This window comes from Camelina sativa, chromosome 9 (genome assembly GCF_000633955.1).
Source record: "Camelina sativa cultivar DH55 chromosome 9, Cs, whole genome shotgun sequence".
Lineage (NCBI taxonomy): Eukaryota > Viridiplantae > Streptophyta > Magnoliopsida > Brassicales > Brassicaceae > Camelina > Camelina sativa.
The window spans coordinates 34,384,996-34,397,443 of record NC_025693.1 but is presented as its reverse complement, the minus strand read 5'-3'; the positions used below and the strand labels follow the sequence as shown (position 1 = coordinate 34,397,443).

Genomic DNA, 12,448 nt, shown 5'->3' with positions numbered 1-12,448 from the left:
AAAGATATTACTTGTAATTTTGGTTTATCGAGTGCACTTGTTTGTACGTACCCTATCAATTTGAGTGGTCAGCCGTTGAAAATAAGTCACATTATTCAGTTGAGACTTCGATAATGTTGTTTATAAGTTTTGTAGCAACCATAAAATTGGGGTATTAGAGAATCACAAATACTATTTATTGTTTCTTAAGTATTAAAATTGGGGTATTAGAGTAAGCTATTATATAAAAAGTAGTTAAGGCATACGAACATCATTACATATGACAGGTCTAAAAACAAAAAAGTGAATGATACATCTTCACAAGGATTCTTCTTCTGTCTTCTTCCTCTTCTCAATTTCTTTAGCTGAAGAGTGAAGTTATACTTGACAAACAAGTGAGTATGCCACAGCCCAATTAGAGGAATTAGTAGCTGGTGAATTTGATTTATGAACATATGAACCCCCGCACCTCTGTAAGTCAGGTTGAAATGTCACAACCTGAAAGAGCAAAGACTACTATCAAAATATTTGGCACAACTCAATACTCTCTCTCAGGTATAGACAGGCATATGGTATCATGAAGATGAACTCTCTATTTAGTGCACTTAATACCTACCTAACAATCTTTCACAAACTTATTCAACCAAACTGTAGAATGATTCTCATTAGGCTAGGACCAGTCCAAAGCCTGTGCACGTAGCTAGCCCAAGAAAACCTGAAACAAATCAATTATGTCTAGCAAAAAAACACCTAGCACAATTTTAGTTATGTATTTGAGAAAGAAGGGGCATTGTGTTTTTACACCATTCAAACCCCAAGCATCAGAGTAAGAGATCTCTAGAAGCAATCATATCTGCAGGCACCTGATATTGCTAAGCTGTTCCTGAAAAATGTAGGGGAAGTTTAATAATCCACCACTGAATATACAAGTAACTCATCTCATCAAGAAGCTTAAGCACAATAAACTGAGGTATATACATATCAGTAAAAGATAGCTACATATATATGAATAAAAGACAGCTTCAGAACAACGGAATACTCCAAAATATAACTCAACTTAGGATACTATATAACTTTTCTTTAAATATAATTATCCAGAAATTACAACAAAGGAATTAGCCTGACTATAAAAAGAAAAAAACACAATTGAGGAGGATTGGAAATTTTCATTAAGGTCAGAGTTTCCGTACATATTTTCCCTTCTGCTGTCTATACAATCATTATAAGAATCCTCTATAAAAAGAACAACATAAAACAGTTGATTCCACATTGCAGGGAAGTATGTCCAACACCTGTAGATAAGACAGTCAAGGATCAAAAAGAAAAAATTTTATACTGACAAAATTAACTATAGGTACCAGCCGACACTAGATTTCTTAGCTCCATCAGATGTTCATCATCTGATATATTAAGAGAAAGTCGGAGATCGGTTAGTGATGCTTCCTGATCCCAATTTAGGGGACCGGAAGAAAATAGTTTCCCCAGTGTTCTGCAGTAAGTGTATAGTTCAGGCCTAGAGGATCTCACTGCTCCACCACTTGCTAACGAATGTTTCCAACTAGCTTCCTCTCTGAGCCCAAATGCTTCTTCTGAAGATTCTGCATCACTACTAAAAGAGTCGGCACCTTGACTAGGACCATCTAGAAAACAAGTTGGTATGTCATTCTCATCATCATAACTAATAGGGCTACAACTACCAACCGAGCATGCATCATCAATATCATAACAACCATTAGAGAGTGAGCTTCCTGTACCAACACATTCACTAAATCTTTTTGATCTTACCCTGACCATTTGTCGGAAACCAGTCTTCTTCTTGTTAAACGAAGCTTGCACATTCAATTTACCCCCCCACACGTTCAGAAGCAGCCTCCAATGTTCTTACCTTCTTAGGACTTCTCGTACATGATTCAGCAGACTCAGACCAATCACAAGGTGACGATCTCTTCAACATTCTCAAAGAAGCAATACTAGTCTCCTCCTGAGGCACCACCACACTGTTCAAAAGGGGCTTCAGATTCTGGTCTACATCTGATCCAGTAAGCGTAGAGGACTTGAGAGAACAAGATACCTGAAAAGATTATTACAAGACAGTTAGTAATCGTGTAACTCCATTAACAACATCAAAGGATACAAAAAATAAATAAGACTTTACCTTTCCAACGACAACCCATCTTTCATCTTGCCAAGATTGCCGAGCCCTGAGGTTAACTTTGTGAACTGTGAGTTCGACCGCGGCACCAAGCAACCGAACCAAATAATATCTTCCAGACAACTCCTCGAGAACCGTAGCAGCTTTCCAGGAAATATTATTATCAAGAACCTCAACCAAATCACCAGGTTCCCATCTATCTACATCTATTTGAGGTGGACAAGGCCTGATTATCTTCCTTGGAACTCTCTCCTCAACAACCTCATTGTTAGAAAGTTCGAAAGAGTAATATCTAACAGCATAAGTATGACCATTACCCGATATAATCTCCGCTGATCTCCACGCACCGTATTGTGCCTCTTTGTGGTGGCTAAACACCTCAATTCTACTTCCTTTTCTGAATCTCATGATCTTTATTCCTGCACACAAAAAAAAAATCAATCTTTAGAATCTAAGAGAAAAAAATTAAAAAAAACCAATAAACCAAACTAAAAAGTATCGATGAAGAATTGGATAAGAAGATACCTTGTAAGCAAGTTTGATGATCACCTTAAGATTTTGAGAATTATTTCCTCTGTATATGTTCTAGGGGTTTTGTGAACGAACTAACGGAAGAGGAATTGGGGAATTAGGGTTTCACTTCTTAATGAAATATACAAACGAAACTTGGCGTCATTAAATTCTTGAAATCAGGCTTAATAAGCCAAAATTTGACAAATAGGCAAATATTTTTTTTTTTGGTAGAATATTAGTTATTTATTTATTAATTTTTTTTTTTTAGAATAATAGGCAAAATATTAGTTATGACCGTGCGTGATCAAAAAGTAATAAGGAGGGGGTTCAATGAAACAAATTTAAACTGTATTTGCTGCAAAACATTAAATTTTTAATTGGAAAAAATGTAATTTGAATTACAAATTTTTAAATTTAGGTATTTTGTGTTGACTAGATTTTTTTATTTCATACTCCTTCCGTTTATTTTTTTACGAGTTAAATTTTTAACTTTATAGAGCATTAATTTGTGTTAACTAACACAAATTTTTTAATATAAAGTTTACAAATACGAGATCAATAATATTCAGATCGTCTATAAAGTTACCCACAGCACGAGATCGTTAATACATATTAGCATTATGAACTCCCAATATATTCCCAACAGAATCTGAACTCCCAATATATTCAGATTGTCTATAAAGTTACCCACAACACGAGATCAATATTACATATTACATAGCATTCATGAATCATGATATATTTTAGCATAACCTGGACACAGAGAAACTGCATCAAATTGACAAGAGAATAAGATTGATCTATCATCTGTGACAACAATATGGCAGCTCCACGATGTAACTGCCTGAAAAAAAAGACGTGATAGCAAAGTTGCTGCTTATGATTTCAGTTTGTCTCTGTGATTCTGTTGCTTTATGTTTTTCCATCCTGCCAAAGTTTCCAACACTGCCCAAGTTTCCAACATACATAATGAGTCTGTGTGTTCTAAGGTATCGGACTCGGATAGAAACCACAAATCTGCTCACGAAACTAAAATGATGATCTACGAGTAATAAGAGCCAAACAAAAACTTTGCAACGCATATTCTATAGAACAAACCTCAGGTTTGTCGTTAATCACCAATAGTCATTACAGCTGCAAGCCCCGTTTTTAAGATGGTGGAACCTCTTTATATCTCGCATGATCACTACTCTACCAACTATATCTGCCATAAACTTCAATGCGTTATGACAATCAACACACACACGGAGGTTTTTCAAAACAGTAATTTGTTTGCGGGGTGCGGTGCTGAGAACAGCACGAGCAAAAGCTATTCTCTCACTATGACCAAGAAGTGCTGTCTCTTTACTCTCTTGGTCGATATCATGCAGAGCAGGTTTTGTATCAGCGACATAGCCCACCTCTATCATATGCATCTTTAAATTTCTCAATAGCTCCAACAGTTCATCATTCTCTGGAAGATTGGTATCCCCTGCCCTAAATTCACTCGTCTTATTTGTCACTCCGGGAAGGGCATGAACTCCCGACCTTTTCTTTAGACTCTCTTTCTCAACATCTGATGCCTTGACCGGTAGAAATCCTTCCCGAGATTGTTTATTCAACCGTGTAGGATCTAACAATTCAACAAACTCAGCACACTGGTCTCCAAGTTCTAAATTCCCATGCACTCGAGAAAGATTCATCAATGTTTCCCACACATCAACGTTTGGCTCCATCGGCATTTTCTCTACAAATTCTACAGCCTCCTCTAAAAATCCGGGTAACGCATACATCTCAACGAGGCTAACATAGTCTTCAATGGAAGGGACGATGCCGTAGTCTCTAGACATTGACTCAAAGTGCAACAGTCCCTCATCAACATCACCTAACATACCACATGCATAGAAAACTCCTCTAAATAGTTGAGCAGTGGGTTTGTTTCCTTCTTGTTTGAAGCGGCTAAACAAATCAATAGCGTCTTCTCCTCGACCATTCTTTGCAAAACATCTTATTGTAATGTACCAAGTCTCCAAATTCCTCTCAGGCATGTTCTCAAAAACACTCGCGGCTTCATACACCAACCCACAGTTGGAGTACATCTCTAACAGTACATGGTAACTACTAACATCTAAATGGCGAGCCAAAGCAATAATCTTGCCATGAACAGCCTTGGCTTCTTCTAAAGCCTCTGCTTCCCCACACAGCTTTGCTAACCGTAAAAGACTATTCAAATCCACAACATGATTCAGACTTGCCAATGTATCTATTGTACACAAGGCCTTTTTCACCTTACCTTGTTTGCAAAATTCATCAAGTTCGTTAATCGCCCAATCAGTAAAATACTTCAAATCATCCAAATCATCCGGTTTTAAATTGTAAACTTTAGCTCTGATCTTCCTCTGAACAGAAACCTTGGCTTCTTGCAAAATACTATCTTCTAGAAAAGCATTTTCTCCCCCACATAGCTGAGATAACCATATAAGTCTACGTAAATCCATAACATAACCCTTAAGCTCCAATTTTTCCATAGTAGTTAAGGCCATTCTTAGATTCTTTTGTTCGCAATATCCCTCAAATTCCTTAATCATTTCATCATATACTTTGCGATCAATAGTCTTACCAGAATGCAAAGACGATCCTACACTACTACTCTGATAATCAGAGTTTGTCCCATACCAATTGCCTTGATAATGAGATTGGACCTGCGAGTTATTAGACATACCAGGACTCTGCTTCCACGGCTGCTCATGATTTGAAGAACCCAAACTCTGACGAGTTTCACTAACTTTCCCATAGCTCCCAGTTGGGTTCTGGCTTTGCCCATTTCCACTGCTCCCCTTAAACCCTTCTTTAGGGTTGTTCATATGTGACGAATCCTCTATTTGGTATTCATTAGAGTTTCCAAAATCTAACCTTTCAACAGCTGTGGAGAGCTTCCTCAGAACTTGATGGATCCTTTTCTCGTTGGGTAAGGAGAGAACATGATTCGTTCTGGGAAATAATGCTATCTTCTTATACATCAGTTTGGTCGGAACTTGGGATTCGGCGTGAGTTAAGGTTTGACGGCGATGAACTTCAACGAAAATCCGATAGCATCGACGCTCGAGGGTAAAGTTGTAATTGACAGATAAGCTAGTGATGGGCCTAAATGGGCTTAAATAATTTTAGTGGACTAAAGTTACTACTTTAGCTAAGCCTTATTAAATTCCGCCAAATTCTCCGGGGATTAGGTTTCTTCTCCGGCCAAATCAAATCATGTTTCGTCGTCTAATTCTCCGGCAAGCAGCCGCCGTAGCCGCGGAATCGAAGATTGCTCGTCATCATCTCTATGGATTCGATCAACGAGTATACCATTTTTTTTTTTGTGTGTGTGAGGATTTACATTGGAACTGACTCTTGTATCGGTTCTGTGTGATTTACGTTTGTGGTGTTTTATGGGTTTGAATCAGAGAGGATTACACAGCAGGAACAAGAAGGCAATGGAGTATGTAGCCAAAGGATGGAGCGCGATTAAGGAAGTAGACAGAGTTATCGATTACTGTGAACTCAATGATCGTCGCCTTATCCCTCTCCTCAGGGTAAGTTCCAAATGCAATCTTGTGTAATAGGATAAGTCAAATTTTTTGAATGTAGTGTCTTTGGTTGCATATCTAAATAATGATTTGTATGGTTCAGGGAGCTAAAGAGAACTTTGAACTTGCTCTGGAAGCTGATAATTTGAACACTCATGCTAGATATTGGCTTTCTAAGTTGCACTTGAAGTACCATGTTCCTGGAGCGTGTAAAGCCGTGTAAGTAAGAACAACCAAGGTTTTGTATTGCTGAATTTGCTATGGCGTTTCATAAACTGGGAGTTTGCTTGTAATTTTTTAGAAGAACGTTTTCATGTATGCAAGGCGGTTTTTGGTCATCTTATCAATATGTTATTGTCTTTGATCATCACAGTGGAGCTGCTTTGTTAGTCGAAGCTGCAGACATGGGGAATGCAGATGCTCAATATGAGCTAGGGTGTCGTTTAAGAGTCGAGGTCAGGCTTCCTTACAGTTTGTCGTATAATATTAATTGTTCTCGACTGCTTAGAGATTAAGAACCTCAGATGTAGATACTTTAGATCTTCATCTTTATCTTTGTCAGTTCCATTCTTACTTTAGTCGGCTACTCTGCAGCATTGTTTCCTCAGATTTGAAAGTTAACGTAGTTAATATTTTTTCTCTGATTCATCCCTAAACTGGCCCTAGATGTAATCTTTCTTTCAGAATGATCATGTCCAGTCGGATCAACAGGCGTTTCACTATATAGAGAATGCTGTTGATCAGGTATGAATGAGTTTTTTTTGTCTGTTCAGAGAACTGTACGAACGTATCATGCGGCTGTTTCATAGAAACCTCACCTGGGGGTTGGTAACTTGCAGCTGCATCCAGGTGCCCTCTATCTTTTAGGAACAGTGTATCTGACAGGAGACTGTGTGAAGCAAGATGTGGATTCAGCTATTTGGTGTTTCCATAGGGCTTCAGAGAAGGTAATAAACTTGCGAGAGATTACTCTTTCTTATTTTGTATGTAAGCAGTGTTTAAAAAGAGTGAGTTTCTGTTTTGTTTCATTATAACCTCAGAAGTGTAATTTCTGGGCTATAATGATCATATCTTCTACTTGTGAATATTGACGAAACAAGCATTGTCTGATGTCAAATTGTTAGACATCTTCTTGTAATTTCCATAGTTTGACTCACATATGTTCAGGGACATGCCGGTGCTGCTATAGCGTATGGATCTCTGTTACTTAGAGGTTAGTAATCTTCTTTCAGCACAGAGTACAGACCCATCTTGCTTCTTTTACAACAGATCTTTAACAAATATCCAAAGTTCATTTGTTTTGGTCACTCCTTACTCTTTAGATCACAGGAACGCAACATTATCGTTTCGTTTATTGCTTTTGTGGGTTAACTTGCTTAAAAAAATCAACTGGACAGGTGTGCAAGTTCCAGAATCTCTAACCAAAGTGAATGCTGTGGGAGTTTCCCCGCCCAAGAGATCAAGAAAGAACTCAGAACATCCTGAGATAAATCCATTAGAGATGGCAAAAGAGCAGTTCCAAATCGCTGCAAGAGCAGGATGCGACCTGGGGCTGAAATGGCTGGAAAGGGTGGAGCAGGAAGAGAAACTTCTTACGAGCGAACAAGATGACGAATGTGCCTATGTATGATGCATTTGCACATGTAATACTACAGTCCCGTGGTGTCAAGCAGTGTATTGTGGTGCAAATTTTGTTGTACCCGCCGCTTAAAACATCTGTCTATAGAAGAAAAAATAAAGAGAACATTTCTTTTTTTCCTTTTTCAGCTTTCAAAACATAAAATTTAATGGTTTTGAAAGGAGTTATCAAGCGAGATTCACATCTATCTCACTAACAACAACCAATCACTGTTAATTTACTAATCCATTCCATAAAATCACCCAAATCTACAGATTCTAATAGGAAAAGGAAATAAACAATAACTTTGAAAAAAAAAAAAAAAAAAGGAAATAAACAATAACAAAAACAGAGTTCCCGTAAAGAAAAGTAAATAATAATAAACAAAAAAGGTAAATAACACTGCAAAACATTAACATAAGTTCGGAAAAGTAAGGATGACAAGAAAGGAAATTTACCATTAAGCGCACGAATCTCTCCTCTCTCAGAACTTATATAAACAACATCAGCAACCCCTTCTCTGATCTCCTCTCAACATCTAACGATTTCATCTCTACTGATTGTGTCTCTGCTTAATAAGTTTGTTGACAATGGATACTATGGAGTCTGGAGACGTGAAAATCAATTTCATTACGAAGACGTTCAGTACTGTAACCTCACCTTCACCCTTGAACCTCAATAATGTTTGCATCACCTTCTCTAAGCGATACAAGAAGTCTCCTATTGGCAAATCCGTTAGAAGCGTCCCTTGGACTGGATTTGATCCAGCATCTCCTCTCCCCGTCTCCCAAATCAATTTGAAACTCTCTTACAACGAGTTTACTCCGATCCATCTCTTCCCGCTCATCAATACTCCTCTCCAAAATCGTCCCTTGTCCAAATATATCGCTGAGGCAATCGCTGCTCGAGCGTATCTAAGCGTTGGGCTTCTACACTCGATGCTCATGTCAGTTGACGTTATTATTACTCAAACGCTGTTTGCAGTGACTCCCGCCGTTTCTTGTCTTGCGGAAGAAGAAACCCGAGAAGGAGAGAACAAGTCGACGTGTCCCATCTGTTTGGAGAATTTGTTAAACGATGACGACAACATTGATGACAAAATTAGAAAATTGCCACATTGTTTGCATCGATTTCATAAAGAATGTATCAGCGAGTGGTTAATTAGGTGTGATTCTTGCCCTCTCTGCCGTAAAAGTGTGCTTCAGGAGAGTCAATAGTTTCAATATACTATTGTTATTATTCATGAATAGTCTATCGCTCTAATCTATGCTTTTGTTTTTAATGTATTGCAATTGGAAAACTGCTTTTGCTGCTACATTCGCTAGAGTTTTTGTTATATCAATACAACAATATATAATTTTAGTTCTTAGTAAAAGTACAATGAAAAACTCACTTTATAAAATTTTCTTGTCTCTATTGTTTGCATCAATTTCATCAAAAGATGTATAGTCTAGTGGTTAGGACACTGCCGTCGAACACAGTTCGAGGAGTAGTGACACATAGTTTTAGTAGTCTATGCCTATGTATTACCATAAAACTGTTTTTGTTGCCGCGAATTTTATGAAAATATTTAGATTTGTTAAAGCTCTTCTTTTTATTTTATAGTTATAAAGACAACGAAAACTCCGTAGGCTCTTCTAGATTCTATGTTACCATAATTGGAACAAAACATTCAATTCAAGTTTAGGCAAATTACATTACCAAGATACAAAAAAAAAGTTTGAATCTTTTACACCCTTACCGATGATCATCGATAACCTGAAGATGCTGTGACGGTGTTGCCGCCGGGTCAAGCTGTCTGCAACCTCTGAGAGCATCGGGTGCTTCTCGACTTGTGAGCAAATACGAAGGTATCTTGTGAGAGAATCTTGAAATTTCATCCCTACTGATCCTTCTGGTATCTTTGGGATCCACATGGTGGTGAAACACGGCTTTGAAACCAGCAACTTTAACCAGAGGAACCACTGACACACCGTATTCCTCTGTATATCCTTCAACTACTTCAACTATATCGTACTCAACCGTTTCAAATCCTGTAAGATAGTTCCAGTCACGGGACCATTCCCGATACAGAGCCCATACTTCACCTTTTCGAGGATATATTAAGAATTCTCCATTTTTCCCTTTGACCAGGTTTACTTTGTGTGAGAAAATGTAAGGTGACCTGCAGATTTGGGTTTTCCCAACTCTAAACTCTCCACAACTTTTTGGTATACCAAAACCAAGCCAATTTGTTGAGGTAAGATCACCATTCGTTACTGAAGTAAGCCAACTCATACGGACCTTGAATGGATCTACGGAGATAACCTTATGTATCATGGCATATGATCGAGGCATCCCTTCAAGAGAATCGTAAGAAGCCCATATCTGGTCATCCCTAAATGACTTTTCAGTTCGATCCTTCTCAAAGTTACAGAAATCTGGATCAAGAACATCTACTGTCAAGTCTCTCAGGGATTTCAAATCCTTCTCGGTAGCAGAAGTATAGTCCATGCAGCATGATTCAATACCATTGAGATCCTCAGTTTCTCCCCTTTCCTTTGCATCAGTTTCAATATCAGTGTCAACGACAATGGTACATAATTCTTGCAGGTTTCTGCTGATTACTGACTTGGCTTTCTTCTTCAATACATTCTTCAGCTCATCCTCAGATACTTTTTTTACAGCAGGTGACTTGGGAGGAAGACAACTAGCAATGTTGGTACCAGAAACTGCACTTTCCACAACCTTTCTTCTTTTTGGAGGAACTGTCGATGAGAGACCAGCCACCCTTTTGGTATACTCTCTACGCACAACCTCATCTTTTCGTGACCCGGTCTGTGCAGCAGGATGAGCAACATTTTTGGTTCCATTGAAGACACCCCACTCAAAGGAATCATAATCACCATACACACCATTGTTGTCTCTTCCAGAAACATTTTTCTTTCTTCCGTCCGTTGTGTGACGGAGAGAGTCGAACTGGTGCTCGTGAAAGGTCTTGCGAATCGAACCTGAACCTGGAGGATCCGTTTCCACAGCTATAAACGGCTTACGACAGTTGGGACACAAGAGGTTTTGATTTAGATAAACACGATGATATTCATACTGTGTTCTGCAAGTACGGCATACAGTCCAAAAGGTCCCATCAGCAGTTGTTTTCTGGGCCGAAGTAGAAGTAGTAGCAGCAGCAGAGCCATCACTTGCCCGTTTTACACCTCTCTTTGAACTCTTTACCTTTGTTGCGTTACCGCTAGCTTTAGTAACATTCTGAAATCCATTGGTTGGAGTCCTTGACGATGAAGCTCTCCCTTTCTCATACAATCCCGCATTCCTCTTGAGGTCATAGTCAGCTCTTTTTCCCTCGTCAGAGAACACACCCCAAGCCTGCGAAAGAAACTTAAAGGCTTCCTCTGCTCCAATGGACTTGTTCCTGTCAGGATGAAGCATTACAGCCAACTTTCTGTAGCGCTTCCTCACAGTTTCGTGACTAGCCTCAGGGTTCAGACCAAGTACACCATAGTAGTCTATCTCCCCAAATATGATATTCTGAGCAGATAAATGAACATCAAAGGTGGCCACCATTTGAGCAATTCCATCGAGTTCAGGATACAGAAACTGAGCCTTCAAGGCAAACTTCCGAGCGCCCGAAAAATCATTTGCTAAAAACTTTTTCTTTGCAATCTCTCTAGCCCTCGTAGCGTCCTCTTTATTACAGTCCATTAGGAGGTCTCCTAATTTACACACTGCAAATCTATACATTTGAAGGTTAATTAATTAGAGCAAGGGGAATCTATAGATAGGGGAAATAATGATGAGAGCAATCCAAAGTAAAGTCACAATGTAGATATATCTCATCCAAAAACTGCAAAATGATTCAACTCAAAGGGCAAAGATTCCAAACATGTCAGAAGGGCACTACTTATGATAAAAAAAAATTCAAGATAAACTGGTGCAATTGAACATTAATTCCATGGACACATTTAAATCTTGACTAACAAACATATGCTGCATTGCATAATCCATTTGAAATTAAATAAAACCCTAATAATTAAATCGCCAGATATTGTAAAACCTCGTCTGGATATCATGCAAATTTTGACAGGAACTTCAGCAGTTATGTCTTAAAAAACCATCCTAAACCCTAAGTGTATAAGCCAGGGACAAGACTCGTAATTCTGAAGCAATTATTATAAATCGCTCAAAAGAATAAGATGAAATTCACCAGATTTCCCAAAATTAAAGTATCGAATGTTAAAACTCCCAAGTGGGTATTAATATTAACTCACAGTGGTAACCAAGGATCGCTGGGAGTATGCAGAAGTAATAAATACAGAAGCTAAGGAGATTACATTGAATCTTACATGTAGACGACGACACCAGACAAGCGAACTAAACGGGTAAAGGAAGGGACTTTTATGTTGTTGTGACGATACAGATTCCGGGTCGAGTAAAATGGAATCACCAAGTAGCGAAGCGATCCCCAAACCAAAAAAAAGACAATTTTTTGGAATTGAGGATGGAGATTAGAGAATCGGAACTAGATCATCATCTTCTATACAAAAAAAAAATCGGCGGCGGTTCTCTCAATTCCTGAATTGATGTTTGTCACAGTGCTGCTGTGAATTGTTTTTTTTTTTTTTTTTTTTTTTTTTTCCG

The 12,448-nt window shown here is 38.4% G+C and overlaps 4 protein-coding genes and 1 pseudogene across 6 annotated transcripts; 2 read left to right on the top strand and 3 right to left on the bottom strand.

Moving 5' to 3' along the window:
• LOC104714023 lies at positions 207 to 2,797 on the bottom strand (annotated as a pseudogene).
• LOC104714022 (pentatricopeptide repeat-containing protein At2g25580) lies at positions 3,244 to 5,707 on the bottom strand. The gene is made up of 2 exons (XM_010431254.2): positions 3,743 to 5,707; positions 3,244 to 3,589 (listed from the first exon to the last, which is right to left on the bottom strand). The coding sequence occupies exon 1, from the start codon at positions 5,641 to 5,643 to the stop codon at positions 3,760 to 3,762; it is 1,884 nt and encodes a 627-aa protein (XP_010429556.1). The 5' UTR covers positions 5,644 to 5,707; the 3' UTR covers positions 3,244 to 3,589; positions 3,743 to 3,759.
• Positions 5,827 to 7,956, top strand: LOC104714021. The gene is made up of 8 exons (XM_010431253.2): positions 5,827 to 5,968; positions 6,073 to 6,201; positions 6,299 to 6,414; positions 6,569 to 6,650; positions 6,880 to 6,939; positions 7,035 to 7,142; positions 7,363 to 7,408; positions 7,593 to 7,956. The coding sequence occupies exons 1-8, from the start codon at positions 5,879 to 5,881 to the stop codon at positions 7,823 to 7,825; spliced, it is 864 nt and encodes a 287-aa protein (XP_010429555.1). The 5' UTR covers positions 5,827 to 5,878; the 3' UTR covers positions 7,826 to 7,956.
• Positions 8,413 to 8,974, top strand: LOC104715957. Its single transcript, XM_010433322.1, is given in 2 exon segments — positions 8,413 to 8,915; positions 8,917 to 8,974. Coding segments are annotated over 2 exon segments (561 nt in total).
• LOC104714020 (chaperone protein DnaJ-like) lies at positions 9,389 to 12,417 on the bottom strand. Of its 3 annotated transcripts, none has more exons than XM_010431249.2 (2): positions 12,142 to 12,417; positions 9,389 to 11,543 (listed from the first exon to the last, which is right to left on the bottom strand). In XM_010431249.2, exon 2 carries the CDS (start codon positions 11,510 to 11,512, stop codon positions 9,551 to 9,553), a length of 1,962 nt encoding a protein of 653 aa, XP_010429551.1. In that variant the 5' UTR covers positions 11,513 to 11,543; positions 12,142 to 12,417; the 3' UTR covers positions 9,389 to 9,550. The 3 variants fall into 3 exon arrangements, with proteins under 3 accessions (XP_010429551.1, XP_010429550.1, XP_010429552.1); XM_010431248.2 differs by having other exon boundaries at positions 12,154 to 12,417; XM_010431250.2 differs by having other exon boundaries at positions 9,389 to 11,535; positions 12,154 to 12,417.